General features: G+C 45.6%; 1 protein-coding gene across 4 annotated transcripts in view; it reads right to left on the reverse strand.

Annotated features, from left to right (window-relative positions):
• ITGB3 (integrin subunit beta 3) overlaps positions 1-18683 on the reverse strand; it is a 64861-nt gene extending 46178 nt beyond the window's left edge. For 3 of the 4 annotated variants that reach the window (XM_077853923.1, XM_077853922.1, XM_077853924.1), the window contains exons 1-2: positions 18203-18683; positions 2266-2351 (exon numbers count right to left, since the gene is read on the reverse strand). In XM_077853923.1, the coding sequence (XP_077710049.1) occupies positions 2266-2351; positions 18203-18674 (558 nt within the window). In that variant the 5' untranslated portion in view covers positions 18675-18683. Of the gene's footprint in view, positions 1-2265; positions 2352-11396; positions 11467-18202 lie in introns of those variants that run through there. The other variant, XM_077853925.1, reaches the window with a different exon arrangement.
• Between the last annotated feature and the right edge of the window lie 8927 nt (positions 18684-27610).

Here is a 27610-nt window from a genome sequence, read left to right on the forward strand (position 1 = left end):
TGCCTGCAACTGCCAAGGTAAGGGAGGCAGAAGTAGAGGGCCCTCTAGGGTCAATTATTCAACAAGTCACATACAAAATGGCCCGGAGGGTTCACTTCTGGTTTTGTAAGTCAATAGCCAAGACACTTTCAGTGGTTAAACTTGGCCTGTGCAGGGGAAATCCTCAGGGAAAAAAAAAAAAAAAAACACCAGCAGTCAAGTTCAGGTTAGAGCCTGGGATTCCCATCTCCCACTCCTCCCTGGAGGAGGCTGGCTGACACACTTTGCCTCACACTGGGCTCCTCTGCTATCTCTCTTCCCCTCCTCCTCCTTTCCCAGAGATAGTTGTAGTCATTCACTAAACGCTTGGCTTCACCCACTTTCCTGTTTATATTCCATTCTTCCAGAGAATATATTATTGGACCTTCTACTTCCACTCATCAGTATTTTTTGGTTCATGATGCACTCATTTCCTCTCTGACTCCCCCACCACTACCACCATCCCTAACTTATGCTTTGATCCTACCCTGCACCTTCTCCCCATGTCCTCCCCTGGTCTGCCCCAGGGGACACCATTCACTATAGTCATCTACAAATATTCTGCACTTGACTCTCCAAAATCTGGTCACATGACCTATGGGCTCTGTCTGGTTAGGCCTCAGCATACCTCAGCTACAGGGCTTGTCCCTACGCAGATCAAAAGGGGGGACAGACACTCCAAGTATAAGTTTTCTTTTTCCCCAGACTCCTCTTAGTCACATTTGCCTGCACTTTCTGTTCACTTTGGGTGGAAAAGGAGAGAAAAGGAATGGGGAGCATCCTCTGAGTGGCACTAGGGCTTCTCCCCTGGCTAACCCATCTGCTCTAGCCAGCTTCAGGCCATTGAATCCAAGAAGCTCTCCCTTCTTCCAGGATGTAGTTGCAGAATTCCAACTTCCTTACAAAAGCAGCTTAATAATATTATGATGGCAACCAAGGGAAGGAAGATACGGCAAATGAGAAGGGAGGAGGCCACATCACACTTGAGTGGCCAGCTCAGCCCAGAGGGGTGGAGAACCTGTGGGGGTGGAAGGGATGGATTCACCCACCCCCTCCCCACCCCTCACTCCCAGCCCCAGGGAATGTTTCATTTGCTAAATGAAGTCAATGTGGCCCAGATGTTGGGCAGCTGCCTCTGGAAGGAGTTCCCGTGCTGAACTGTACAGAGGCAAAGCAGTGTGTTGGGCTGGCCTCTGCAGCTCTGGCAATCCTCCTGTCTAGGGGTAAACACAGCCTCCCAGCTCCCACTCCCTCCCCCCCTCCTCACACCCCACCAGCCAACCAGGAAGGTTGCCTTTTTAGGAAACTCAGCAGATTGGGAAGAGAAGCAAAGAGAATGAGGAGGCCTGATTCAAGCAGTTGAGTAGTTGAGCAGTCATAAAACTGCAGAGGGCAGAGACATGCTTTTATGACAGAGAGGTGGCCTCAGGTGGCTGGAAGTTCAGGTAACCACCTGGGGGAGGAGGGCAGACCAATGACTCAGCCTCAGACTCTGTAATCACTGGAATCACTCCAGCTACACTCACCACCCCCAGCCCTCATAGCTCCAAATTCCTGTCCCAGCCACAAACACAGCAATTCCCTCAGACACACTCATTCCCTAGGGCCCCAGACACAACAAACCCTCTGCCTAGACACAGCTAAACCTTTCCTGTCACCCTCCTATCCTCACCAAATTGGCCCAGCACCTTGTCTCATTGACACCTAAGGGAGGGAAGGAAGGAAGAAAATAAGAGAAAGAGAGAGGAAAAGGTAAAGGCTTTGGGGGTCTGGACTTCACAAGAGAAAAGATCCTCTGACAGAACAGCACCCATCCCCCATGGAAGTGCAAGATTTCTCTTTCATTTGCCTTTTTAAAACTCTGAGATGTTTGTAAGCCAGCATCCCTTCTATACCAACAACCTTCTTCTGCCTCTCTGATACCTGACACCCTGGGGGTGCTCTACCCTCAACAAAAAGCAAGCAAAGTGTGGTAAAGAGGGACAATGGCTACAGTGAGACCAGGGATCTAACCAAACTGGTTCACACTAAGTAAGTGTCACACAGCCCAATACGGGTGGCACTCCAGGCAACAACCCCATGACAGCTCACTTCGACTTCCATCAATAGGAAGGCTTCACCCTGGCTTTGCTCTGGAGGGACAAGGGGCTTGTGTATTTAGCAGGGAGGAGATGCCCCTCTGGATCCATTCCTGCATGAAAGCAGCCAAGCCTGGGGAAGAACTACGGTCACATGTCTTCTCCTTACCTCATCTGAGCACCAGGCACACACAGGACTCACAGCTAGACATTGCTGGCAGGAGTGGACACCTCGTGTGGTACAGATGTTGGACACTGCAACAGAGACAAAGGCATTAGCACCCAACCTGGCCTGACAGTGTAGCTGACCTCCTACAACCTTTCCAACTTCCCCAGTCACCCAGATTTATAGCTCTCAGATGCACACAGCAGGTCTGACCATACCATAGACATTCACCAACCACAGGCTGTGCAGTAAGGAGGAAAGAATGAGAAAGGTCGCTCTCTCTGTGTGTCTCTCATGAATAAATAAATAAAATTTAAAAAAAAAAAAAAAGAGAGAAAGGTCGGAGGAAATGCATCACCACCCGCATTGATGAGGCCCCAGTGATGACAAGTGCTGGATCAAGACTGAAACCTGGGCCAAACTATCAGATCATAACTGATGGAGAGGCTTTAATTAATACCTGGTTTGACACCTACATGGTGCATAGCTAAATCTGAGGCCCAGGGCAATGTAATGTGCCCTCTCTCCAATTATTCTAGTGATCGATTCACAGCCCCTACTCTGGAATCCAAAGCCCTGATGCGCTAACATTAACACATAGCCTATGTATGGTGGGGGGCGGGAGTGCGGATGGCCATGGGAACGTTCCACTGGCCTGCCAGGACAAAGCAAAGCTTCCAAAACCTTCTCAAGCATCCCAATACGTATATCTTTGGGTCAAGGTGTAGACTGGTCCAGGGAAAGCTCCAGAAATGTCAGAAAAGGCTTAGTGAGATAAACTGGAGGGTGTAACATGGATCAGAGTTGGAAGTCCTGGAAGATATTTGAATCCTGAGTGCTCTTTTTTACTAGCCATGTCATGACTTTGAGCAACTCAGCTAACCTTTATGAAATGGTAATATCTATCTCACAGGATTTGTGCAAAGTATTCAGTGAGGTAAAAGAGAAGCATGTGGTGCCCTACAAAATGTCATTCAAATGTGAACAGTCTTCACACTGTCAAAAGACAGAGAAAAAGCTAGAGGGAAAAGCAGAGACAAGCAGAAGGACCAAAATAAACCAGGGAAGCCTAGCCAAGAAGCAAACTTCAGGCGTTTACTTAGAAGTTCTCCCCCTCCCTGCTTCCCCTAGCTCAGCCTTCTTGGGCTTAGCCAGGTAAACCTCTGCTTTCCGCAATGCCCCCAGGAGGGTCTTTTCAAATATAAAGGTCTCTCAGCCTGAGGAAGATACATTCCCCTCTGTGACCCAGGTCCTCCATCCAATTTTCTAAAGTGGTCCCTTGCCCGCATCTGGGAAGACCAGCAAAGCCATTTTTAGGGAAATCAACCTGATCGGTGGGGTGTTTTTCCAGTGCCCCTAAAACCTCTCATCAAGCTGAATGTCTCAGTCCATTTTATTATAGTGTGACTAAACTCCCTTCCAACATCCAGACAAAACATACCCAGAAAATGTGCGCACACACACACACACACACACACACAACACAGTATTGTCAAAAAAAATTATCCGAGATTTGGAAATAGGCAAGGAAATACTGGATGTCCTTTCAATGCAGGGTGTTGACAAGTAGACCCACCATACCTAGGGATTACCTGATTTTCTTGGGGAATATACCTTTGTTTGACTTCTAGTGATTAGGATATTTTAAAACTCCATAAGGATAGAGGTTAACTTGTAGAAAACCAGTTACAACGGAAATAATTCTTGATGAGAACAGTATATATGATTCTTCTCCAACAGCACTGCAAATAATCTGTCTGGTATCAAAGGTAACCCTCTGAAGGTTAGGGTTTATTGCCTTGTAGAACATTAACTAATTTCGAAACTGTCAGATAATTGATTTAAACATTCCTCTGACTGACCAACTATAAATTTCCCTTCCCTGAGTTTTCTAAAGATTTTTAAAAATAATCTCTCCACCCAATGTGGAGTTTGAACTTCAAACCCCAAAATCAAGAGTCACACACTCTACTGACTGAACCAGCCAGGCGCCCCTCCCTTCCCTGAATTTTCTTGGAAACTAATCTTAATAACTTACTGCTTCCCTCATTAATTTAGTTGAATAAAATTTTTGACACATATTCATGTTATGTTTGTATGGTAAACATACTTTAAACTCTTTAAACATTACATTTTAACGATATCCATCTCCTCTAGGGTCTCACTGGAGGGCAGAGAGATCCATCAGAAGGGTATAGACCGCAGATCTGAGTCACCACTACTAAGGTGGCCTTAGGCAGTCATTTAACTCCTCTCAGCCTGTTTCTTCACAGACTATCCTTAACATATTACAATTACTCATCTGTCTTAACAACACTGCCATCCAATAGATTTTAAGCCCCTCAAGGTCTGCCCTGCCCAGCCCAGCCCCAGGCCTTGCTCAAAGCAAATGCTCCATAAATGTATACTGGAGCAAACGGAGAGAAGTATTGGACTAGATCTGTTTTGTTTTGTTTTTTAAACAACTGAGCTCCAAATTATGCAAGGAATTCCGATATAGAACATGCAAATTGGTTGAAACAGTTCCTCTGACAATTTAAATTTTCATTGTTTTCCTAAAAACACGAGAATTTTCTGTGGAATCCTGGAAGCCCCAGACTTCCTCAGAGCTTGACTCTAACTTCAAAGGCCCTTCCCAACTCCACGGTTCTGTAAATGGGGTGCTGCTACCAGCCCAAGAATAATCCCTGGGCCCGAGCCTCTGATGTGACTGCCCCTTACCCATCAAGCACGAGGTCTGTGAAGTAGGAATTATGGCAGTGGTTCCTGGCCTGGCCCTAAGGTTCCAAGGCCACCTCTGAGCTGGGGCAACCTTCAGCCACACCCTGTCTATCTATAATGGAAGAAACGTAGCTGGTCTTCCCAGAGCTCTGGGCTTCAGAAGGCCTCATGGTTCAGATCACACGATGCGACCAAGAGGCCTCCCTCGGCAAGGGCTGCCTGGCCACGTCTCAGCTCACAGTGGCTCTTTTCCCAGCCAGATGTGAGCACAGCCCCTCTTACTGCCTTACTGGAAGAGCTCTGAGAGGAGCATAGCCTGAACTATTTTAGGTCTCTGCCTCTCTCCTTGAGGTTTCCATGGGAATTGGCATCCAGGGGGTAGTTCGATTTTCACTAGGGTGGGGAGGGAGCAGAAGCATGAGGAAACCTTGGGGAAGAGTGAGAAGAGAGGATCATGGGAAGTATGGGCACATCAAATTATTTTTGCCAACTTTTTTCCCAGCCTGTCCATTTTTCCATCCATTCATTCTCAAATTAGCATTTATTTGTCTATGAGTCCTTGACTTGTAGCCAGAATAGAAAGCCTTGCCAGATGGTAAATAAATAACAGCAGGCCCCCTCCCAGTGAATGGGCGGCCCCCGACCCCAGAGGATGAGACAAGCTGCTGGGATTTGTTCCTTAGGAAGTCATGCCTGGGGAGTCATGTCAGCCAGTTCCCTTTACCGCCTCTGTCAGTGAATCACAGGTTGATTTCGTGAGAACCAATGATCCCCCAACAATATACCCCCCACCAAGACCTGCCACCAAGGGCAGGTTCCCTGGATTGCAGTGGCTAAAAGTGACTGACTCATCAGAAGTCTCTGTGCCTGGGCCATGCCAATTCAATGAGCTGGGGCTCTGAGGCCACCCCTCCCTCCTGAACATGTGGAAGGAGTTTGGGCCTCCTTTTCCAGTCATTTATAAGGCTCTGTTCCTGCTCAGTCTCAAAGGCCCAGACTCAGCCCTGCTAGAGAAGTGGCGATCCCCTTCAGAACTTTATCATTGAAAAGAATTAGCAACCCCCAACACCCATTTCCTCTGACAGTTTAGCTAAAGCCAGGAAACAAGGTGGATTGTCCCTTGTTCTCATGGGTGGCTGTAAGGATTCAATGAATCAATCCCTGTCAAACTCTGAGCACCACAGGCTAGTATACAGGAAGGGCTCACTCACTGTAGGCAGCTGCTGCTCTAGATGCTATTGGTTTTGTCCTCCCTGTTTTTATCCTGAGTCCCAAGCTGTTTAAGGCAGGTGAATGTTTTACTTTTTTCTTTTTTCTCAGAACTCACTACATTGTCAGGACATAATACATACAGTTGAGCATGCCCTGAATGGGGCAGTGAAGCCAGGAAGCGCTAGACTAGAATAAAATGATCAGTTGTCAGATCTCACTTCTAAATGGAGTCAGGAATATTAGTGTTCAAAAATCCAATCTGGGGGCACCTGGGGGGCTCAGTGGTGGAGTGTCTCCCTTTGGCTCAGGTCATTATCCCAGGGTCCTGGGATTGAGTCCCACATTGCGCTCCCAGTAGGGAGCCTGCTTCTCCCTCTGCCTATGTCTCTGCCTCTCTCTGTCTCTCTCATGAAAAATAAATAAAATCTTAGAAAAAAAAATCCAATCTGGGAGGGCTGACCAAGAAGAGGAGACCAATTCAAAAAGACAAGACCGCCAACACAGTTGCCTGGAAAGCAGTAGAAGGAAAGGCTGTGGTTTGGCACATCAGCCTAATTCACAGAACCAGAAGAGAGACAAAGGATGGGGAAAAAAATGGAGAAAAAAAGGGGAACAAGGAAGAGAGTTGGAACAAGTGGAAGTCATAATGCGTCAATGAGAGCTATTTTGAGGACATGCTGTCCAATGAGACAGGATGTTAGACTGCAGGAGCAGGCCGGGGAACTTCAGGAGAGGGTTAAGTGGGGTTAATGGAGAGGTGTTTAGTGGGGAGAAAGGATGATCCATGCTGCATATGCTATGGACTATCTTACTATCTGCCAGAGAGGAGTTCTGGCCTAGGTCCCCAGCCCTGCCACTGACCTTTGGCTGGTCACTTCCCAGTTAGGCCCATGGGGACACTGGGTGACTCAGGCAATGCCTGAGCCTCCATTGCAGTCACCTGGCTGAGTGAGTCATCCAAGAACAAAACATCTCATGCTAACTGCCATATGGATTCACAACTGGTTTCTCCAGAGCAAGCTGCTGAGAAAATTTATTTTATTTTTGTTCTTTCATCACATGTAGAACAGCTCAGTAATCTAAAGAAGGGGAAACAGACGGGAAAAGTGGTGTCCAAGCTAATACATACCTCTAAGTATAAAGCTCCAGTAAGCATTACTCAAAATGGCAAGCAATCCAAACTACCACATTTCACCATATCTAAGATCATGGATATAGAATGCATCCTAATTTCAAAGATTTTTTTAAGTTGTTTTAAGTTCATGATATGTAACATCAGAAGACATTTGTGTATAATTTGCCTCTACCAATATTAAAATGCATTATGGATTGAATTCTGTGCCCCCAAAAAAGATACACTAAAGTCCTCACCCTTAGTACTGATGACTATCACCTTATTTGGAAATAAAGGTCTTTGCATATATGATCAAGATAAAGTCATTAGGGGAGGCCCTAACCCAATATGACTGATGTCCTTGTAAGGGGAAAATACCATGTGAAAACAGACACAGAGAAAATGTCATGTGATGACAAAGGCAGAGATCAGAGTAACCCAACTGGAAGGCAAAGAATGCCAGGGTACCAGACCTCCACTAGGAGATAGGAAGTAGCACAGGAAGATTCTACCCACAGCCTCAGAGAAAGCATGGTCCTTCTGACACCTTGACTTCAGATTTCTAGCCTTCAGAGAAAATAAATTACCATTGCCGTAAGCCACACAGTGGTTGCAGCCCTAGGAAGCTAATACAAAATGGACTTGCATTTCCATAGCATATATGACACCATTTTGAGGAACACTGCCCTGAAATACTTTGCATAATAGAGAAAAAGCCATCCTGGAATGAAAACTGCCATGGTTAATCCATCTGTAGATAATGGGAAAGTGGGTACTTTGGCTTTATACTTTTCTACTAACATACATCAGTGATGTTGGCATTCCGTCATTCATTTATTCAACCAATATTCATTGAGCACCTACTGTGCCTGGCACTCTCCTAGGCACTGAAGACATTGTTGAACAAAACAAGCCCCCTACTCATACGGAGCTTAAATTATAGTGAGAAAATAGAAACAAAAACATACACAACAAAATATAATTTCAAACACAGGCAAATGTTTTTTTTAAAAAAACAAACAGAGTGGGCGGTCTGGGTGTCTCAGTCAGTTAAGCATCTGCCTTTGGCTGGGGTTATGATTGCAGGGTCCTGGGATTGAGTCCTGCATTGGGATCTCTACTCAGCAGGGTGTCTGTATCTCCCTCTCCCTCTGTATCTGTTCTCTCTCTCAAATTAAAAAAAAAAAAAAAAAAAAGGAAACCATAGAAGAATAGCATCAATGAGAGGAAGTAGTCCCTTATAAAGAAAGTAGTCAAGAAAAGCCTCTCTGGGGGCAGCCCTGGTGGCTCAGCGGTTTAGCGCCACCTTCAGCCCAGGGCCCTATGCTGAGACCTGGGATTGAGTTCCATGTCGGGCTCCCTGCGTGGAGCCCACTTCTCTCTCTGCCTGTGTCTCTGCCTCTTTCTCTCTCTCTCTCTCTCTTTCTCTCTCATGAATAAATAAATAAAATCTTTAAAATAAAAAAAAGGCCTCTCTGGACCTGAATAGACATTTTTCCAAAGAAGACATACATATGGCCATCAGACACAGGAAAAGATACTCAACATCACAATTTCCCTCATTATGAGGGAAATGCAAATCAAAACCACAATGAAATATCATCTCACACCTTTCAGAATGGCTAAAATTAAAAAGACAAAGAATAATAGTTATTGGGCAGGATGTGGAGGAAAAGGAACCCTCCTGTGTGTTGGTGTTGATGTTAATTGGTGCAGCCACTGTGGAAAACAGTAAGAGGGTTCCCAAAAAAATTAAAAATAGAAACACCATATGACCCAATAATTCTACTACTATTTACTCAAACAAAACAAAAACACTAATTCAAAAAAGATATATGCACCTGTATGCTTATTGCAGTGTTATTTACAATAGCCAAGATATGGAAGCATCCTAAGCGTCCATCAATAGATCAGTGGATAAAGATGTAATACACACGCGCACACTCACTGGAATATTGCACAGCCATAAGGAAGGACGAGATCTTGCCATTTTTTATGACAACATGGACGGACCCAGAGAGTATTATGCTAAGTGAAGTAAGTTAGGCTAAGAAAAACAAATACCATATGATTGCACTCATATATGGGCTCTAAAAATACAAAACAAATTAATGAACAAATAAAAAGCAGAAAGAGACCTATAAATACAGAGAACAAACTGATGTTTGCCAGAGGGAAGGGGGGTAAGTGGATGGGCAAAATGCGTGAAGGGGAGTGGGAGATACAGGCTTCCAGTTATGCAATGAATAAGTCATAGGAATAAAAGGTACAGCATAGGAAGTATAGTCGATGATATTGTAAAAGCGCTGCATGGTGACAGGCCATGGATACACTTGTAAACGTAGCATAATGTATAGAGATGCTGAATCACTATGTAGTACACATGAAACTAATGTGACATGTATCACCTGTACTCAAATTTTTAAAAAAATTTTTTTTAAAAAAAGAGGAAAAAATGAAAAAGAAAGGCCTCTCTGAGTTGACATTCCAAAATGATATGAAGGAGTGTGTCTTGGGAAAATCTAGGGGCTGAGCATTCTAGAAAGAATCCATGACAAGTGCTAGATGGACCTCAGTCTGTTAAAGCAATAGCAGGAAGAGAGAGAGAGGAGGAAAGAGGCAGAGAAGCAGCAAGAGAAGCAGTCAGGGAGCAGAATGCTAGGAAGCTATAACCACGGTAGGGAATGTGGCTTTCATTCTCTATGTGATGGAAAGCCCCTAGAGGAGTCTGAGCAGAGGTGAGCATAGAAAATATCATCCTGGCCACTCAAAGGAAGGCAGACATTAGGGAAACAAGATGGAAAGAGACCAATTAGGAAGCTATTACAATAATCCAGGCTACAGATGGCAGGGATTTGGATTGGGAGAGTAGCAGGGTTAACAGTGTGGTCAGACCTAGATATGTTCCAGGGCCTTACTGATGGATGGCATGTGGGGCATGGCAGAAAGACAGGACGGATTTTGCCCCCTAACAAGTGGATCCCCTTGGACAAAGCTCAGATGTTTTGACCACTGGCCATACCCTTTCACTGACTCTTCAGCCAGTAGGTCCTGCCCTTGTAAGTGAAGCAGGATCATGCCTGGTTAGCATCTCCAACCGGGTTAATTAGGGAGCCATGTGCAGAACACTGCAGAAAGCCCATCCTCAGAGTCCTATCTTCCATATGGTCGTCATATAAAATTAACATTCAGTCCCTGAGCAACATCATAGGGCAGCAGTGGTAAAACAATGAACATTATTATTGTGTAACAGTGGACATGATGGGGAAGACATGCAGAGCCATAGGCAAGAGACTTCAGATCCAAAGGCACTTTTGCCATCCGCTGGCTGTGTAACCTTGGCCAGGTCCTTTCATCTCCCTGGGGCTCTAAGGTCCAATGACTCTTTCATTCTTTATTCAAGGACTCATAATTGCTCCCTAGTATTTAACAGGCCTAATGCAGCCACATCAGCCAAGTATGGGAGACCCCAAATCATTGCTTCCTTTTCCCCATGCTCCCAAATATGGACATACTTCATGCAGTGCTAAGATTAAATGAGATAATTTTATCTACCTGCAGTGCATGCTCAGTAAATGTGTTAGATTCCTTCCTGTGTACCTTCACTCTAACTCCTTCCTGCATTAGGAATGCCCATCTACATCCCCACCACAGCCCCGCCTCAGGATCAGATTCACTGCGCCTTCTGCCTCTAATAGGATATGCTGAAGAAATCACAGGCCAGGAGACAAGAGCTCCCTGGGCTAGACTCTACCAACGCCCCAAAACTAGCTGTATGATCTTGGGCAAGTCATTTTGACTCTCAGGGCCTCTCCTTTTTGCTTCTCTGTAAAGTAGTGTTGGATTAGAAGTGCTGCCAGCCCTGGAAGTATATATTCCAGCCAGAAACCATCACCGGTGACTAACGCTCTAGGAGGTCCAGCATCGCAGAGGCCAAGACCCCTCACACAATGCACAAATGTCCATTTCTTCCTAATAGCTTAGTGGAGGTTTGATGCAAATGCATCTCAAGCTCTGGAAAATTTTATCAGCACTAGCCCCACCTCCCATCTGACTCACTCAGTAGAGAGAAAAAGCAAGCCCGTACCAAGCTCTGTTTGAGGCTCAGCCCAGCAGTGCCCTGTTGGTGACCTCCTTGGCATCCAGCACTCTAGTTCTGCTACTTCTCCTCCTCCAGTTCATGTCTGGTGGGTATGGACAGCAGGTAACGGTGCTGCTGCAAGTCTTTGTCGTCCCCATCCTAGTAGGAAGGCAAACTGCTCCCACCATTCCAGAAGACAATTTGGCAAAACCTATTAAAATTTAAGTGTAAAATATTCACTTCCTTTGACCTAGAAGCTTTAGTTCAAGAAATTGAGCCTGTAAAAACACTTGAACAAAGGTGCCAACAATGAGCAAGGCCATCCCCCGCAGCTTTATCTGTAGTAGCAAATAATTGGGAATGATCCCACCGTCTGCCAACAGGGAACCAGTTAAGAAAATTCTGCTACATCCGGGATCCCTGGGTGGCGCAGCGGTTTGGCGCCTGCCTTTGGCCCAGGGCGTGATCCTGGAGACCCGGGATCGAATCCCACGTCGGGCTCCCGGTGCATGGAGCCTGCTTCTCCCTCTGCCTGTGTCTCTGCCTCTCTCTCTCTCTCTGTGTGACTATCATAAATAAATAAAAATTAAAAAAAAATAATAAAAGTTTTTTAAAAAAAAAGAAAATTCTGCTACATCCATTTGACAGTATGCCTGCTGGCTAGAATTCTTACGATAAATAACGGAAAGATATAAACTCACATAAAGATATGCTTAAGATATATTATTGAGTGACATTGATCCTATTGTGGGTGATCCTACTTGAGAAATAACAGTAAGGATAAGTAACTGTTTATGGTGACATATACATAGGGAAAAAAAACTCGAGTAACTTAACAGCAGTTATCTCTAAGGACAAAACTACAAGGGACTTGGCGCTTTCTGCATTATTCTGTTTCTACACTGCTTGGCTTTTTTTTTTTTTTTTAATACAACAGGCTGAATTACATTTATAAGCTAAAAGGAAATTAAAGCTGATTTTAAATGTTCTCTGTCCTCTCTCACTTTTTACACTGGCATTCATCTAAGTGCAGACTCCCCAGGGGTGCCTGGCTGGCTCAGCCAGTTAAGCATCTGCCTTTGGCTCAGGTCATAACCCCAGGGTGCTGGGATGGAGTCCTGCATTAGGTTCCCTGCTCAGCAGGGAGGCTGCTTCTCTTTCTCCCTTTTCCTCTGCAGCTCCTCCTGCTTGTGCTCTCTGTCTCTCAAATAAATAAATAAAACCTTTAAATCAATTAACATACATACATACATACATACATAAATAACTGTAGACTCCCCAGAGCATGCCTGGCTTCTTATAACATGGAGCACCTGTGGCATCAAAACCCTATAGATACTCTTTCAATCTGCAGTTCGGTGGGAACTCCAAAATAAACATTGGCCCACTCCCTTCAGGAACCTCCCAGGAGAGAGACAATCTGTTCTCAACCTATAGAAGTTCCAGAACGGAGACACCATGTTACCCTCCATCTCAAAGAGGTGGTCAAGCCTGGCCGCCCCCAGCAAAGGCAGCAGAGGTTTAACCTAGAGGAGTTTATCTCGTGCTGTCACTAAAACAAGGGTTTGGAACCATGGGTGGATCTCATTGGCCCAGGTTTCTCTATCCAAGAATCCTATTTAGCAAAGAGATTAAGGTTGGCTACAGGGACTTTTAAAGTGGCTACTGGATGTGCCTTTTGCTAAATTTCTGGAGCATTCTTCGGTTGAGAAGTTTTTTGAGCCTGTTTTTAGCTGAAGACCTCCCTTTCCTCACCCTCCACCCCCAAAGAAATCTTTACATGGAGTTCCATGTTATGAATTAGTTAAAGGAAAAACTTCTCCACCTGAAGGTACGGATGTGCAGGTGCAAACCAAAAAGACTCCCCCTCCATCTCCTTCCACTTTGCAGCCCCTGAGACACCTAGTGCCTGAGGCCCAATGGGAAGATGGCTTGTGCAAAGTTACCCAGCAAGCTGATGAAAAAGCCTGCACAGGTGGGAATCAAAAATAGATTTCTCAGTTCCCGACCCATAGCTCTTTTCACACCTGAGGTCTGTTTTTTTCTCTGCATGAAAGGAAGTAGGTTTTGTAAGTTAAAAACAAAACAAAAACAATAACAAGTTTAGGTAAAGGAATACAGACACACATGACGATTATTATATATATACAAGGAGGAAAATCTAAATTGAACACACCATCTGATTTTAAAAAATGGACATTATGGGAGAATAAAATTAAAGGGTAACCAGAAAAAAAGGGGGGGAACTAGCCATTTTATTCTCCAGCTTTTGACTGTCTTAAAAAAGTTCACCTCATTCTCTCCTTGAATGTTGGAACGTCTTTGCCAACTGAACTAAGAAATGCTGGCAAGAGTGAGACTAGTCTTTTTGTGGCAACATGACTGAAAACCAGAAGGAAGACTTGTATTTTCAGAGATGCTACCAAATTTTTTTAAAGATAGAATAGCCCCAGGTTTACTTAACAGCTTCTGGCTCTAAGGATTGTGACATACCGTATTTGGCCACAAAATATGCACTGCTTTCCAGACCAATAATAAAAGTGCTGGTTGCTGCAAAATCCTCCCCAATATCCTGAAGATATCACTACTTAGCATTTGGGAAGTCTAATGGCTTATAACATGGCCCAAATGCATTCATCCAATTAGAAAATTTAGAAATTGAAAGTTGCATCTGGGTTTAACTGACATAGTCCACCTGCTTTCAGGGTAACTGTCTCAGCACCTGAGGAAGATGGAGTAGCCTTAGCTACCAGATACATACACAACAGGGGTGAATCTCAAATGTGTCATGCTATGTGAAAGAAGCCAGACTTAAAAGACTACATGTCCTATGACTTCTTTTATATGACATTCCACAAAAGGTAGAATTGTAGGGACAGGAAACAGATCAGAGGCTGCCGGGAACTCAAGGTGGGGATAGGATACTGACAGCAGAGGAGCTTAAGGGAAACTTTTGAGATGATGGAAATATTCTGTATCTTGATTGTGGTGATGGCTACTTGACTAAATGTGTCAAAATTCAAAAAACTGTACACCTAATAAGGATGGATTTCATTCCATGCTAATTACGCCTCAATAAACCTAATTTTAAAGAGTGTTCCTGGAGATACTGTGCACATGGGGAAAAAAGGCAGATTTTTTTGTTGTTGTTAGTTTCACATTTAAATAAATGTCTTCAGTCTACACAGGGAGACAGGCAGTGTCACTTTCCCGCTCCTATCTGCATTGCCACTCAGGACCTGAGTTCCTTCAGGCACAATGATCGTTCCATTCCAGAAGGGTCAGGGCTCAGGGAAGGAGGGAAGGCAATGGGGTGAAGCAGCAGGCCAGCTCTGTGGGCAGCAGAGGGAGCTGGGGCAGGCCAAGTGGTTTATCCCTGAAGCTGCTCTGTCACTCCCCCAGTTAATTATCTGTCTGCTGATTCATGAGTTGTGGTTCCTGTGGGCATGCTTCCTGGCTATTTCTGCCAACAGAGGCAAGAAGGATTGGTAGGGCTGGAAGGGGATGATAACCAGAGATCCTGAGTGGGGTGGGGAGTTTCTATTAGGAAACTCCAGAGTCATATGCATTCTCCCCCTCCTCACTATTGCCTCCTGGCCCCATCTGATACTGCTGTCCCCAGGAGACCTCTACCACGCACAGTTTAGAGGCAGGTTAAAGGAGAATGCTTCTCCCCTGTATGTCTTCTCCCAGGAAAGGAAGAAAAAAGCAGACAATCCATAGAGGGTCCCCTGAAAACAGAGGTCTAAGGCACCATAGCACAGAGATCCAAATACCCAAAGAATTCATGGTCTCAGCTATATTCTAAAATTCCCCCAGAATGCTCAGATGAAACCCTTGAGGATCCTCTGTGAATGAATGCAGATATTCAAATATTGAGTTTCTTACAATGAGGCACATCACCTCTAGATGCCCTCTCAAAGCGTTCCCATTGGCTGTCAGTGTAGCAAGGCACTGGGCCTAGCACACCGAACAAAATAGACATGTTCTTCTCCTCATAGAACCTGAAATCTTGTGAACGTCTTTTACTTTCCTCTTTCCTCAGACAGAACTTCAGATTTTCTAGTGGATAAAGCAAATGTATGAGCCTCTTCATCCTTGGTCTCTTCTGTGGGTTCTTGTTGGGTCAGAGTGGCTGAGATATACCAAAACACCAATGGGGGAATGCCATATAGGTGTGGGAAAAGGGACCCCATCAGTCTCATTCTGGGAGCCTGAGTTGCATTCATGCACTAAGCAGTAATAGCTCATCTCCACTATATGTAGATACCAAGAATAATGGCAAAAATAAATGCCATTTATCGAATGCTTTTTTGTGCCTTTATCTCATTTAAGTAGCACAATCATTGAATACTTTACAGATGAGGAAACTGAGGTTTCAAGAGATTAAGTAACTTGCCTAAGGTCACACAACCAATTAGAGACAAAATCAAGAATTAAACCCACATCTGGCTGGCTTAAACCATAACTGTCCCCTTCCCCAGCCAACAAGCCTTCCTGCCATGTCTCTCCAGGCAGAGGGCTTCATTCAGAGTTTCCAGGATATAAACTCAGAAGAAATTAGCACTTCAGCTCAGAACTAATCAGTTTAGATGGTGACAGCAAATAAAACTTGTTACCCCTTAGGTATCAAGTTAGAATACAGGCTTATATATGTGAAAGCCACAAAACCCAATACCTCTTGGGTGAAGCCAAAAGATCATCTTTGTATACAAATTCCAAAACTCTACTCTCAAACAACCTCTCTTCCACCCATACCAGACTCTCCTATTCTGGGACAGCCTCTCTGTGCCACCACCCAGCTCTTTCTGTGTCCTTTCAACACTCTGTGTACCAACAACCCTCTTCTACTCTCATCCTACCACCTGCTCCCCCAGGAATCTGACAACATCTGCAACCCAGCCCCCAACCCTGAGTAGGATCCAAATATAATCAAAACCGCTCTTATGGGGGCTTTCTTACTCTGGAGGTCTAACTCTAAAGCCCATGCTCTTAAATACTATTCCAACCTGCTTCTCATCCAGGGCTAGCTCAGTATAACCCATCACGACAGCTGGAATCATCCCAATCATAATGATGAATCTGTGAACAGATCTCCCAAAGGATACTGCAAACTAAGGTATGTCAATGCAGTGGAATCCTTTTTTTTTTTTTTTTTTTTAATGCAGTGGAACCCTATATGGATCATCACAACTCTGTATCCAGAGCAGCAAAAATACTACAAGTGAGAGGTGGGGGAGAGATACACCAAAATAACAAGTACATTCTTCATCCTCACTAATATTGAAATCCATAATGCAAGGCTCTATCTTATGTTACTTTACTTTCTTCTAAGTCTATAAGAAAATACAATGATTAGACTCAAATCATTCAGAAAGCTGTAGATGTGAAAAGAAAGCAACAATTGTTTTGAGTTCACAGAAGCAGGCATTTGGAGGAGACCGCTCCACTGCCCCATCCACATCAGATAGCATCTGAACTGAGTCTCTAACACCTCCTTAGGGCACAATGCTGGAGCTTTGTATTTCAGTACTGTGTCATCAAGCTGCTGACTATAGGATGAAGACATCGCTGACCTGATTGAGCATCTATCACATGGGAAGCTTCAGCAAAAACAACTTAGCCCCCCATATATTATCTGTAACTCCTCCACCAAGACATCATTCATAGATTGTGGTGATGGCTTCATGGGTATATATGTATCTCCAAATTCATCAAATCATATACATTAAATACACACAGTTTTTTGTATGTCAGTCATACTGAATAAAGCGATTTTTAAAAGATATTGTTGCCTTGTCCTGTATAATTTCTTACACACATACACACAAGATCTTGAAGGCAGTCGTCAAAGTATTTCTTAATAGCTACCTTTGATATGGATTTATCAGCAAATCTTAATTTTTTAATACCTTCTGCAGGATTTAAATTGCCTTACAATGAGTACTACTCTTTTTCATTAAAAGTGTATATAGGTAGAGTTGTGCACCCTCTGCAGAGGAACGCCCCCGAGGAACGGGAGCCAGAGCTCTCTCTGGGAAGGTCACCGGGGCTCCGGAAGGACCAGGGGCAGCATCCCGGGGCTGTAATCTCCTCTGCCCCTCCCCGGCACCAAGGAGGCTGAATGCCAACTGCCTCGGCATAGTGTGTGCAGCAGCAGGAGAGACAAAGCCAGGGATCCAAGCCAGTTCCTGGGACCCTTCGTGTGGCTCCTCGCACACACGGGAGGTTTTTCAGATGTAAGGGCACCGCTGCCACCGGGGGACACTGCCGGAGTCAGAGCCCTCACCCTCCTGCGAACCGCTCCCCAGGGGAGCCACCAAGGAAAAAGACTAAGAAAAGAAAAACTTGGGAGAAAGTGCAATGCAAAGGGCTGGTAACGTCGAGGAGCTGGCACCCCGCGCGCGCCCACGGTCGCACGCGAGCAGCTGCGGCCACATCCCCCGGCCGCGCGCGGGGACAGCCCGGGAAGCCGCGGCTGGCGGTGCCCACGGTGCCCACGGCGCCCGCCCGCCTCCGCAAGCCCCAGACCACCTGCGAGGCGCGAGCCCGGGACCGGCGCCCCCACGCCCGGGCAGGCGCCTGGCTCGGCCAAGGGCTCCGGGGTCCGGGAGCACCCGCCCGAGGCGGCCCTCCAGCCGGCACCGCGGGGCGGGGAGCTCCCCCGCTGCGGGCCCCGGCGACGCCGGCCTGGCCCCGCGCTCTCGGGGCCGCCCCCGACGCCAGGCTCCCGGGCCGCCACCTCGGCCGCAGGATGCGCGGCGCGGGAGCTGCGGGGAGCCGCGTCCCCGCCGCGCGGGAGCCCCACTCACCTCCGACGCCGGTGCCCGCCAGCGCCCCCAGCAGCAGCACCGCGGCCCAGAGCGGCCGCGCCCGCATCTCGCCCGCCGCCGCCGCGCCCGACCCGCCACAGCGAGCGGCGGCGCCCGCGGCCACTTTTCCCGCAGCGGGAGGGGGAGGGGACGCGGCGGGCGGGACGTCACGGGGCGGGCCCCGACTCGCGCTTCCTGCCCCGCCGCTTCCCCGACCCTGCGCCGGGCACGGGGCGGTGGGCCAGCGCAGCCCCTTCCCCGCCTCGCCTCCGCCCGCCGGGATCCGCCGGGATCCGCCGGGATCCGCCCGCATCCTGCCCCCGGGGTCCCCCGGGGTGCGCTTAGGAAAGCGGGGAGCCTGCGGCCCCGCTCCTGAGCCAGTCCCGCTTCCCCGAGACACCCGCACGGCTTTCTCTTTCACCTGCACTTCTCGGCACTTTCCCTCTGGACCTTGAGTCTGATTCATGCACATTTGATTTGTTTGTTTGACAAACCGTGTGAATGCTTACTCTGGTGCCAAGCACTGGTTCAGTCCTTTATTATTCCTGATTTTTTTCCCCCTTGGGATAGTTTGGTTTTCCGGAAAGCCTCTTGAGACCTCTGAAGCTTGTGTAAGCGGTGATGTCCATAAAGGGCCTCTGTCTGCAAATGCTCGCACCTAGTAGTTGATAGTAGTTTCAACCTACTGCCTCCAAACGCGAAGTCACTGGCTTTACAGCTTTGTCCTGTCTTCCTCAGAGGTCTCCTTCCCAGTCCGCCGATCGTCCCGTCCTTCCTCTGGGTCTCTGGGTCTTCTCCAGACCAGAAACCTCAGGCGGCTCAAAGAGGCAAAAACCAGCGCTGTGAGCGGGAGACCGCCAGTGGTTGGGGCTGGTACCCTTGAAGCGATGGGTGGCGCAAATGACCCTAAAAACAAGACCTGATGCATCAAGGCGCATGGAAGTCTCTCCAGCTCCTGGGCTTTAAACAGCTTTAAAGCTGCCCTTGGGCTTCCCTGAGCCTTCTCTTGAGACACCCAGGATGCCTGAAAACTGGCCCTCACTCGGTTTTGCAGCCTCATCTCCCACCCTTGCCCAGGGAGATGCTTCACATTCCCAAACACTCCATGTTTTCTGTCTGACTGATTTTCCTGAATTTTCCACCTGGAAAATTACACATATCTTTCAAAACACCCCAGATGGAATCTCCTCCGTGTAATCTTGTCTGGCAGCCCATTCCTCCAGCCCCACCCTCTGCAGAGGTGGGCACTTCTTCCTCAAACCCACCTAACACTAGATACACCAAAAGAGCAGCACCCAGTAGCAGAAGTGTTGCTAGCAAGTTGCAAGGGGACAGAGGAGGAGCCAACGCACAAAGGGTAGATTGGCTTCCTGACCCCAGTTTTGAGACTCCAGCTCCACATACCTCCCCTGGCTGGGGAAGGGTGGATCAGAAGCCATGTCAACAGTATTGTCGTTGCCCTGGCACAAAATCCAGATCACACGCATGGTCACATCTCTGCCTAGATGTTTATGTATTTGCTTAATTCTCACAATTAATAACCCAGCTCCTGGTCACCTAGGTGTTTCCTCAGCCTCGCTCTGCTGACACCAGTACTGACTCAATAAACCTGCTGTCCACGTCCCCAGCCCTTTCACCTTAAAGAGCTTCCATTATTAAACCTTGCAGCTAAGGTCCCCTGTCGACAAATATGCGCAACTTTCGTTTCCCCCTTGTTTGTAATATTCCTTAGATATAGATTTCTGGGAGGTGGGAGGTGGCTCTTCTTGGACTTGAAAGATGTCATTCCAACTTTCTGGCCTCCACTGTTTCTGATGAGAAGTCAGCCATTGTTTACACTCTTGTTCCCTTGTTCCCTTGTCTTTTCCCTCTGGTTTTGTTGTTTACTTGTATGTTATTTATTTATTTTTTTTTATGATAGTCACAGAGAGAGAGAGAGAGAGAGGCAGAGACACAGGCAGAGGGAGAAGCAGGCTCCATGCAGGGAGCCGGACGTGGGACCCGATCCCAGGTCTCCAGGATCACACGTTAGGCTGAAGGCGGAACTAAACCGCTGCGCCACGGGGGCTGCCCTGTATGTTTGCTTTATATGTATAAATAAAAAAATCGTTTATACTTACAGAGAAGTTGCAGAATATTCTTTTAAAGACTTCTCTTTTATCCTTCACCCAGTTTCCCCTAATGTTAACATCTTATATTACCAAATCATAATTATCAGACACAGGAAACTAATATTGATACAATATTATTAACTAATCTAGATACAATATTTGGATTTTTGCCAATCTTACCATTAGTGTCCTCTTACCAGTCCAGGAGCCAATCAAGGATCTTGTACTGCCTTTTTTTTTTTTTTTGGCAAGTGATTTTCTTTTACTTTTTTTTTATTTCAAGTTTTTATTTAAATTCTAGTTGGCTTTTTGTTTGGTTTTATTATTTCAATTTTTTATTTAAATTCTAGTTAGCATATAGGGTAAAACTGGTTTCTGGCATAGAATTGAGTGGTTCCTCCGAGGATGCCATATTGTGTTGTCATCATGTCTCATTAGTCATCTTCTTATTTTTTTTAATTTTTATTTATTATTTATGATAGTCACACAGAGAGAGAGAGAGAGAGGCAGAGACATAGGCAGAGGGAGAAGCAGGCTCCATGCACCGGGAGCCCGACGTGGGATTCGATCCCGGGTCTCCAGGATCGCGCCCTGGGCCAAAGGCAGGCGCCAAACCGCTGCGCCACCCAGGGATCCCTCATTAGTCATCTTCAATCTGTGACACTTTTCAGTCTATTTTTCTCCTCACCTTGACACTTTTGTGTCAATTATTAGGCCAGTTATTTTGTATGTCCCCCAGTTTGGGTTTGCCTGAGGTTTTCTCATGATCATATTGAACGATTCTATTTTTTTAAGGTTTTATTTATTTATTTGAAAGAGAGAGAGAGGACATGAGCAGGGGGCAGGAGCAAGAGGAGAGGGAGACTCCCTGCAGGGAGCCCAATATGGAACTCCATCCCAGGACCTTGGTCACATGGAAAGGTGGTGTCAATTAGACTTCTTCACTATAAAGTTACTATTTTTCTCTTTGTAATTAATAAATATTTTATGAAAGACACTTCACTTCTATATAAATATCCTGTTTTTCTTCAGACTTTCACTAATTTTAGCATCTATTAATGGTTCTTAACTGCAGTCAGTTACATGGTGTTTGATCAATAGTGATTTCTACCTTCCTTTCTTTCTTCTGCCACTACTAGTTGGTGTTCCACAATAAAGAAAAGCTGCCCTTTCTCTCTCATTTTAAAACTTCAATTATCTATTTATAGCAGTATTCATGGATATTTATTTTATTCCATCAATTATAAAGCAACCATTTTCAGTTGCTCAAACTGTCTCAGATTTGTCTCTACCTGCTTTTAAGTTTTCCCTTTATCTTTGTTTTTTTGTTTTTTTTACCAGCTTGACTGTAAGGTAAAGAGGTGTTGTTCTCTTGGTATTTATCCCGCCTAGGTTTGATGAGTGTCTTGAATATATAAGGGGCCTATTTTTCACAAAATATAGAGATTTTTAAGCCATTATTTCTTCAAATATTTTTCTGCCCATTCTCTCTCACTTTACCTTCTGAAACTCCAATCACACATATTTTAGATATTATCTAAATACCTATAATTATACAAGTTACTATAAGTATTATATAAGTATATATAGTACATATAAGAATATACAGTGTATACGTAAGTATATATAGTATATACACATTTATATATATTTTAAGTATTATATAAGTTATTATTATAAGTATTTAGATATTATCTCACAGACCACTGAGGTACTAGTTTTTGAAGACTTTATTTATTGGGACACCTTGGTGGCTCAGTGGTTGACCGTCTTGCCTTTGGCTCAGGTCATGATCCTGGAGTCCTGGGATCAAGTCCCACATCAGGCTCCCCATAGGGAGTCTGCTTCTCCCTCTGCCTACATCTCTGCTTCTTTCTCTGTGTCTCCCATCTTTCAAAAAAAAAAAAAAAGATTTTATTTATTTATTTGAGAGAGAATGAATAGGAGGAGGGGCAAAGGGAGAGGGTCAAGCAGACTCCCCACTGAGCACAGAGCCCCTCACAGGGCTTGATCCCAGGGCCCTGAGATCATGATCTGAGCAGAAGTCAGATGCTTAACCAACTGAGCTACCCAGGCACCTCTAGAACATGGTCCTTACTCCTAGGGTATGTGGACTTCCTGGATCATCTAAGTACCCAAGTTGTTCAGTGAGGTTCTGCATTCCAGTTGAACTCAAACTCTAACATCTCTAAGCATGTGCAACTTGTAGTGTTCTGCTTGGCTCCCAGCTGCTCTCCACTAAGGCTTATGGACTCTTACCATGTGCCTGTGCAACTCATCCCTCATCCAAAGACCCAGGGAACCCCCATGCAGACTTCTAGGGGCACCTCTCTGGGCAGCTCTTTCTGCTTTAACAGCCTTCCCCACAAATTACAGCTCCCTCAGCAGCCTTCAACTTCAAGCCATGCTCTTGGGCTTGCTGAGATCACCATGTATTTCTTAGACTCCACTTCTTTGCAGTGCAATCCAGAAAGTCCCCCCAAGCAGAAATCAGGGCAGACATAAGGCTCACCTCATGTATTTCCCTTCCCTCAATGATTTTGGTTCTGTTGCCTACTATGTTCAGGTCCTAAAAGCAGCTCCTCAAATATTTTGTCTACATTTATGGTTTAATGTGGGAGAGGAAATCCCATACCACTCTGTCTTAGTAAGAAGCAGAACTTCTGAATTATGAGTTTCTTTATCCTCATCTTTTCCACCACTACTGAACAATGAGATCCTTGAAAGCAGGGACTGTACTCTGTTATCTTTGCATCCCCCATAGGCCCTCAGTAAATAAAAGAATCTCTTCTGTTTTTTCTTTTACTTGCTTAGCAACTAATTTTAACTACTAATGAATTTCTTAAATAAGTTTTATAAAATAGTAACCAAGCAAACATGAACACTGAGTGTCTATTCTGTAATTTTCCCAAGTGCCATGCTCCCCAGGATAGAGGGGAGGGCTATTCAATGCATAACATGTAGATTTTCTCCAAGACCCATTGAAGAGGCAAAAATCATGCTATCTGGCCTCTTGTCTGACCATGGCCAGGCTGACACCTAAATTGGGATCATTTCCCCATGCGCTCTTCCATTATCTGCTCCCCTGGGGAGGCCCTACTCCTATTCTGTTCCTCATTGTCACCACTATAAATTGGAGGAACCAGGTTTGTGGCCATTTCCTGTACCTCATGCTGTAAGAGTCATGCTTAATTCTCCTTTGTGCTAAGGATCAGAAGGTCTTTGGATTCAGGCCTTTGTCCTATATGTTACTAATTACTTGATTTTGAAAAACTCCAAATTCTCTCTGTACTCATTTCCCGTATCTGCAAAAAATAACTATCTGTTCCCTGCCCTTTGCTTCACTGCCAATCCCACTCTACCCTCTCCCAAAATATGCCTGGTTATGAGGTTCTATGAGACCATGGATATGAAAGACCTTTGGAATCTGAAAAGCACAGAGGAAAAATATATTGTTGTTATTGTTACTATTTATGGAGAGACTGTAGATCCCTTGATGCAAATCCATTCTTCTAGTTAAGGAGACTAAGTGTGGAGTAGCATATTGGCTCAGAATCTTCTCCTCCTACACATCTGGCAGAGCTGTTCCTTTGACTTGAGGAAAAATGGGCTTTTCAGAGTCCACAGTGTCTAAAACTGGTATAGCTTACAATTTCTAGGCTCTGGGGGAGCTATCTGAGAAAGTACTCCTAGCTTTTATCAAGGTAAGTTGGGGAGAGAAGAGCTCAGCCTTGGTATTTTATATTCATTCACTAGCACAAGTCAAGTGCATACTATGTTCCAGGTGCCTCTCAGGATGCAGTGGCAAAGAACACCAGGCCTGCCTCCCAGGGCTCAAGGCCAGCTGGCCCAAGAAGATCAATTTCTGTCTTGGAGTGCATCCTCACATGAGCCAGAACTGTCTCTGCTGAGAAAAAAAAAAAAAAAAAAAGTGAGAGCTCAAGGACTTTCCATCCCAGCTCAGCACACCAGGTGCCACCTTAACCAATACTGGATTCAAGCTCTATGCCAACAGAAGGCATCATATAGCTGCTTACGCTCCATCTCAGACCAGTCCAGGCCCTTTCCCCATCTACCCCTGAAGCCAGGGTAATGCCTTAATCCAGTAACAGAGCTGCTGCTTAGCTTTGGGCCCCAGATTCCTGCTTTGGTATCTTTCTAAATCCCCAGTCAGCCTCACTGGGGCTCTGCTCCAGTGGGTGCAAGCTCGTGGCTGGGCTCCAGACACATTTCTTAGTCCTCTCAATGCTCTCCTTGCTCACCTTCTTGAGAGAGAGAGTCATGTAAGGATCAAACTCTCAATAGTAGAGCAGTCAGGATTAGAATCCTGGCTTCATTATTTGTTGGTAACCTTGGGCAACTTACTTAACTTCCCTAAGCCTCAATTTCTCCATCTGTAAAATGAGGGTTAGATGGGAAAAAATTAATGTAAGTCATTTAGCAGTCACTAGCATGTAGTAAGTATCCAGTAGATGTGAGCTTGTTTTTCTACCTTAGAATCAACTCACCTCTGTTGAATCCCCAGTCAATCCCCAGATTCTGCCTACAAGTCAAGATACCCATGGCTCCTTTATTGCTGCCTATCACTAGACCCCTGAGCAATGCTGGCCGAAGTGAGATGAGAGGACATTATAGGGTTTGGGAGGGGCCCTTGCTGGTCAAACTAACCATCCCCTGACAGCTCCTGGGGTAGGTCCCCTACCATGTTTCCATCCACGGTGGACCTTTGCAATATATATACAATGTGTGGTATATAACATATATACCCTTCCCTTCTATATACCTCCTTCTTTACAAATATGGATCATCTTCCTTAATCCTCATAATAACTCCTTTATCAGAGGCAGAAACTAAGACTTAGATAAAGAAGCAGGTATTATTATTGTTATTATTTTAGCTGTCATTTATTTTGTGGTTATTCTATGCAAAATATTGTGCTAAGAATTTTTCATACTTTAGTCAGCACGAGATAGGCATGGAAAACCTGATTTTACCAGTGAAAAAAAGGGAGGCTCAGAGAGATGGAGGAATTAGCTGAAGAGCACCCAGGTAGTGAGTGGGAAAGCTAGAAGGAAAAACAGGTTGATCTTATTCTACAACCCATTGTCTCCCTTACTAGAAGTGTGGGTATAGGAAGGCAGTCACCCCCAAATGTTTCAAGTGGGCATTGATATGTTAACAGGAGAGACTCCTATTGGAATAAATCATTCTCACATTGCCCATTTCTGAAATAAAATTAGGAAGTCCACAAAGATAAAGTTATCCATAGGGTCCCTGCAGTTCAGATCACATTCAGGAAGTCTATGCAAGGGAATTATGGTCCAAGAAGGCACACAAGGCCTTTCCCCCCACCCCGACTCCCACCTCCCCTGAAAAAAAAAAAAAAAAAGCCTTTTCCCTACCCTCCCACCCCCTTAGGCTGCTCTATTTCCAGATCCTGACCACTTCCTGTCTTGACTATCATAAGAAGTTCTCAGCCATGCCCAGCTGACTTCTGAGATATGGCAGCCACACAGGAAAAACCTGGGCACTAGACCAAGGTCTGGGCCAGAGGGCCCCTGGGATTCAGCCTTTCCCTGAAAGGATGACAAAGAGTGGGATGACTGTGAGCTGGGAGTGTGATCAGCAGTATGGCTCACTTCCCTGTGGCTCTGGCTGTTTCCAGTCCAGGAAGACCTGCAGTCCTCAGCCCTGTCCTGGAAGCCAGGAGGTCTAAGGAAGGTGTAGAAGAGGAGAGCCCATTCCTCCTTCACTCACACAAGGACCCCTGGCAGGAGAGCTCCAAGACCTCTATGACCCCCTTTCCCCTCACCCTCCTCGCCACATTTTCCTCCCTCAGGGGCTCACACCTGTGAGCACTCCACTGGCTGAATCTCCCCATCCCTAGCTAGTTTCTCCCAACTGCCATCACCTGTCCTCCTGATCCTGTTTCATTGGTCCTTCCCTGGGAATTTGCACCCTCAGCCCCATCCTCTTTTTTTTTTTTTTAATTTTTTAAAAATTTTTATTTATTTATGATAGTCACAGAGAGAGAGAGAGAGGCAGAGGGAGAAGCAGGCTCCATGCACCGGGAGCCCAAAGTGGGATTCGATCCCGGGTCTCCAGGATCGCACCCCAGGCCAAAGGCAGGCACTAAACCGCTGCACCACCCAGGGATCCCAGCCCCATCCTCTAAATGTGCCGAGGATTTTGTATGTGGTAAAACCTTCACCTGGGACCATCCTACTGAATGAATGCCCTGTTTTTCTGGAGCTTTCCTTTGCCCAGATCACAAAATGAAATGTGTTTCCTATTGCCTCAGAGTTCTTACTGGGTAATCCATTGGATAAGTGAAGATGACAGAGTGGTGACAACCTCATAGCTAACACCCATTGAGGGCCTATTATGTGACAGCCATTATGTTAAGTGCTTCATACATATGACCTTGTAAACTCCTCACAGAACCCCTTTATGAGATAAGTATCTTTTCTAATCCTCATTTTTCAGATGAGGATACTGAGGTATGGAAAGGGACAGTCACTTGCCTAAGGTTACTCACTGACAAACCATAGTCCTCAGCTCCAAGAGCTGCCATTCTGACTTTTGGAGCCCAAATATTCAATTAACAAGCCATACCCAGGAGCCTTCAATGCCTGCCCCCAAAAAGGTAATTGATAGACATTTGGGACACTCTGGTAGGGGACCATGGGTGCCCTTTGAGGCAAGGGGACAGAATTCTCAAAGTCTCTCAAAAACTAATTGTAGCATGGCAGAAAATGGAAGAGGTGCACACAATAAAATTGCCAAAGGTACATGAAATAAGCTACATGGGTTATAAGACATAAGTTCCAGTCTTAATTTAACTGTGCAATTTTTAATTGTATTTTTTATTAAGATAGGATAAAAAGTAATTTAAAAATGTCAGAGTGATGGGCAGCCACGGTGGCCCAGAGGTTTAGTGCCACCTTCAGCCTGAGGTGTGATCCTGGGGAACCGGGATGGAGTCCCACGTAGAACTCCCTGCCTGGAGCCTGCTTCTCCCCCTGCCTGTATCTCTGCCGCCCCCCCCCGCCCCCGTCTGTCATGAATAAATAAATAAAATCTTTTTTAAAAATGTCACAGTGATTATGTATTAAGACCACTCCCAAAAAGTCCAAGTCCAAATGTTCAGGAAAAAGACATTTAGTAACCTATCCACTGAAGCAGCAAATCTTATCACACAAGTGACTCACTGCCTCTCCGCACCCCACCAACCCTGGAATACTCTCCTTGTGTTCCATATCTCCCCCAGTAACCCTCAAGACTCATCTCAAGCAGA

This window comes from Canis aureus, chromosome 16 (genome assembly GCF_053574225.1).
Source record: "Canis aureus isolate CA01 chromosome 16, VMU_Caureus_v.1.0, whole genome shotgun sequence".
NCBI classification, from domain to species: domain Eukaryota; kingdom Metazoa; phylum Chordata; class Mammalia; order Carnivora; family Canidae; genus Canis; species Canis aureus.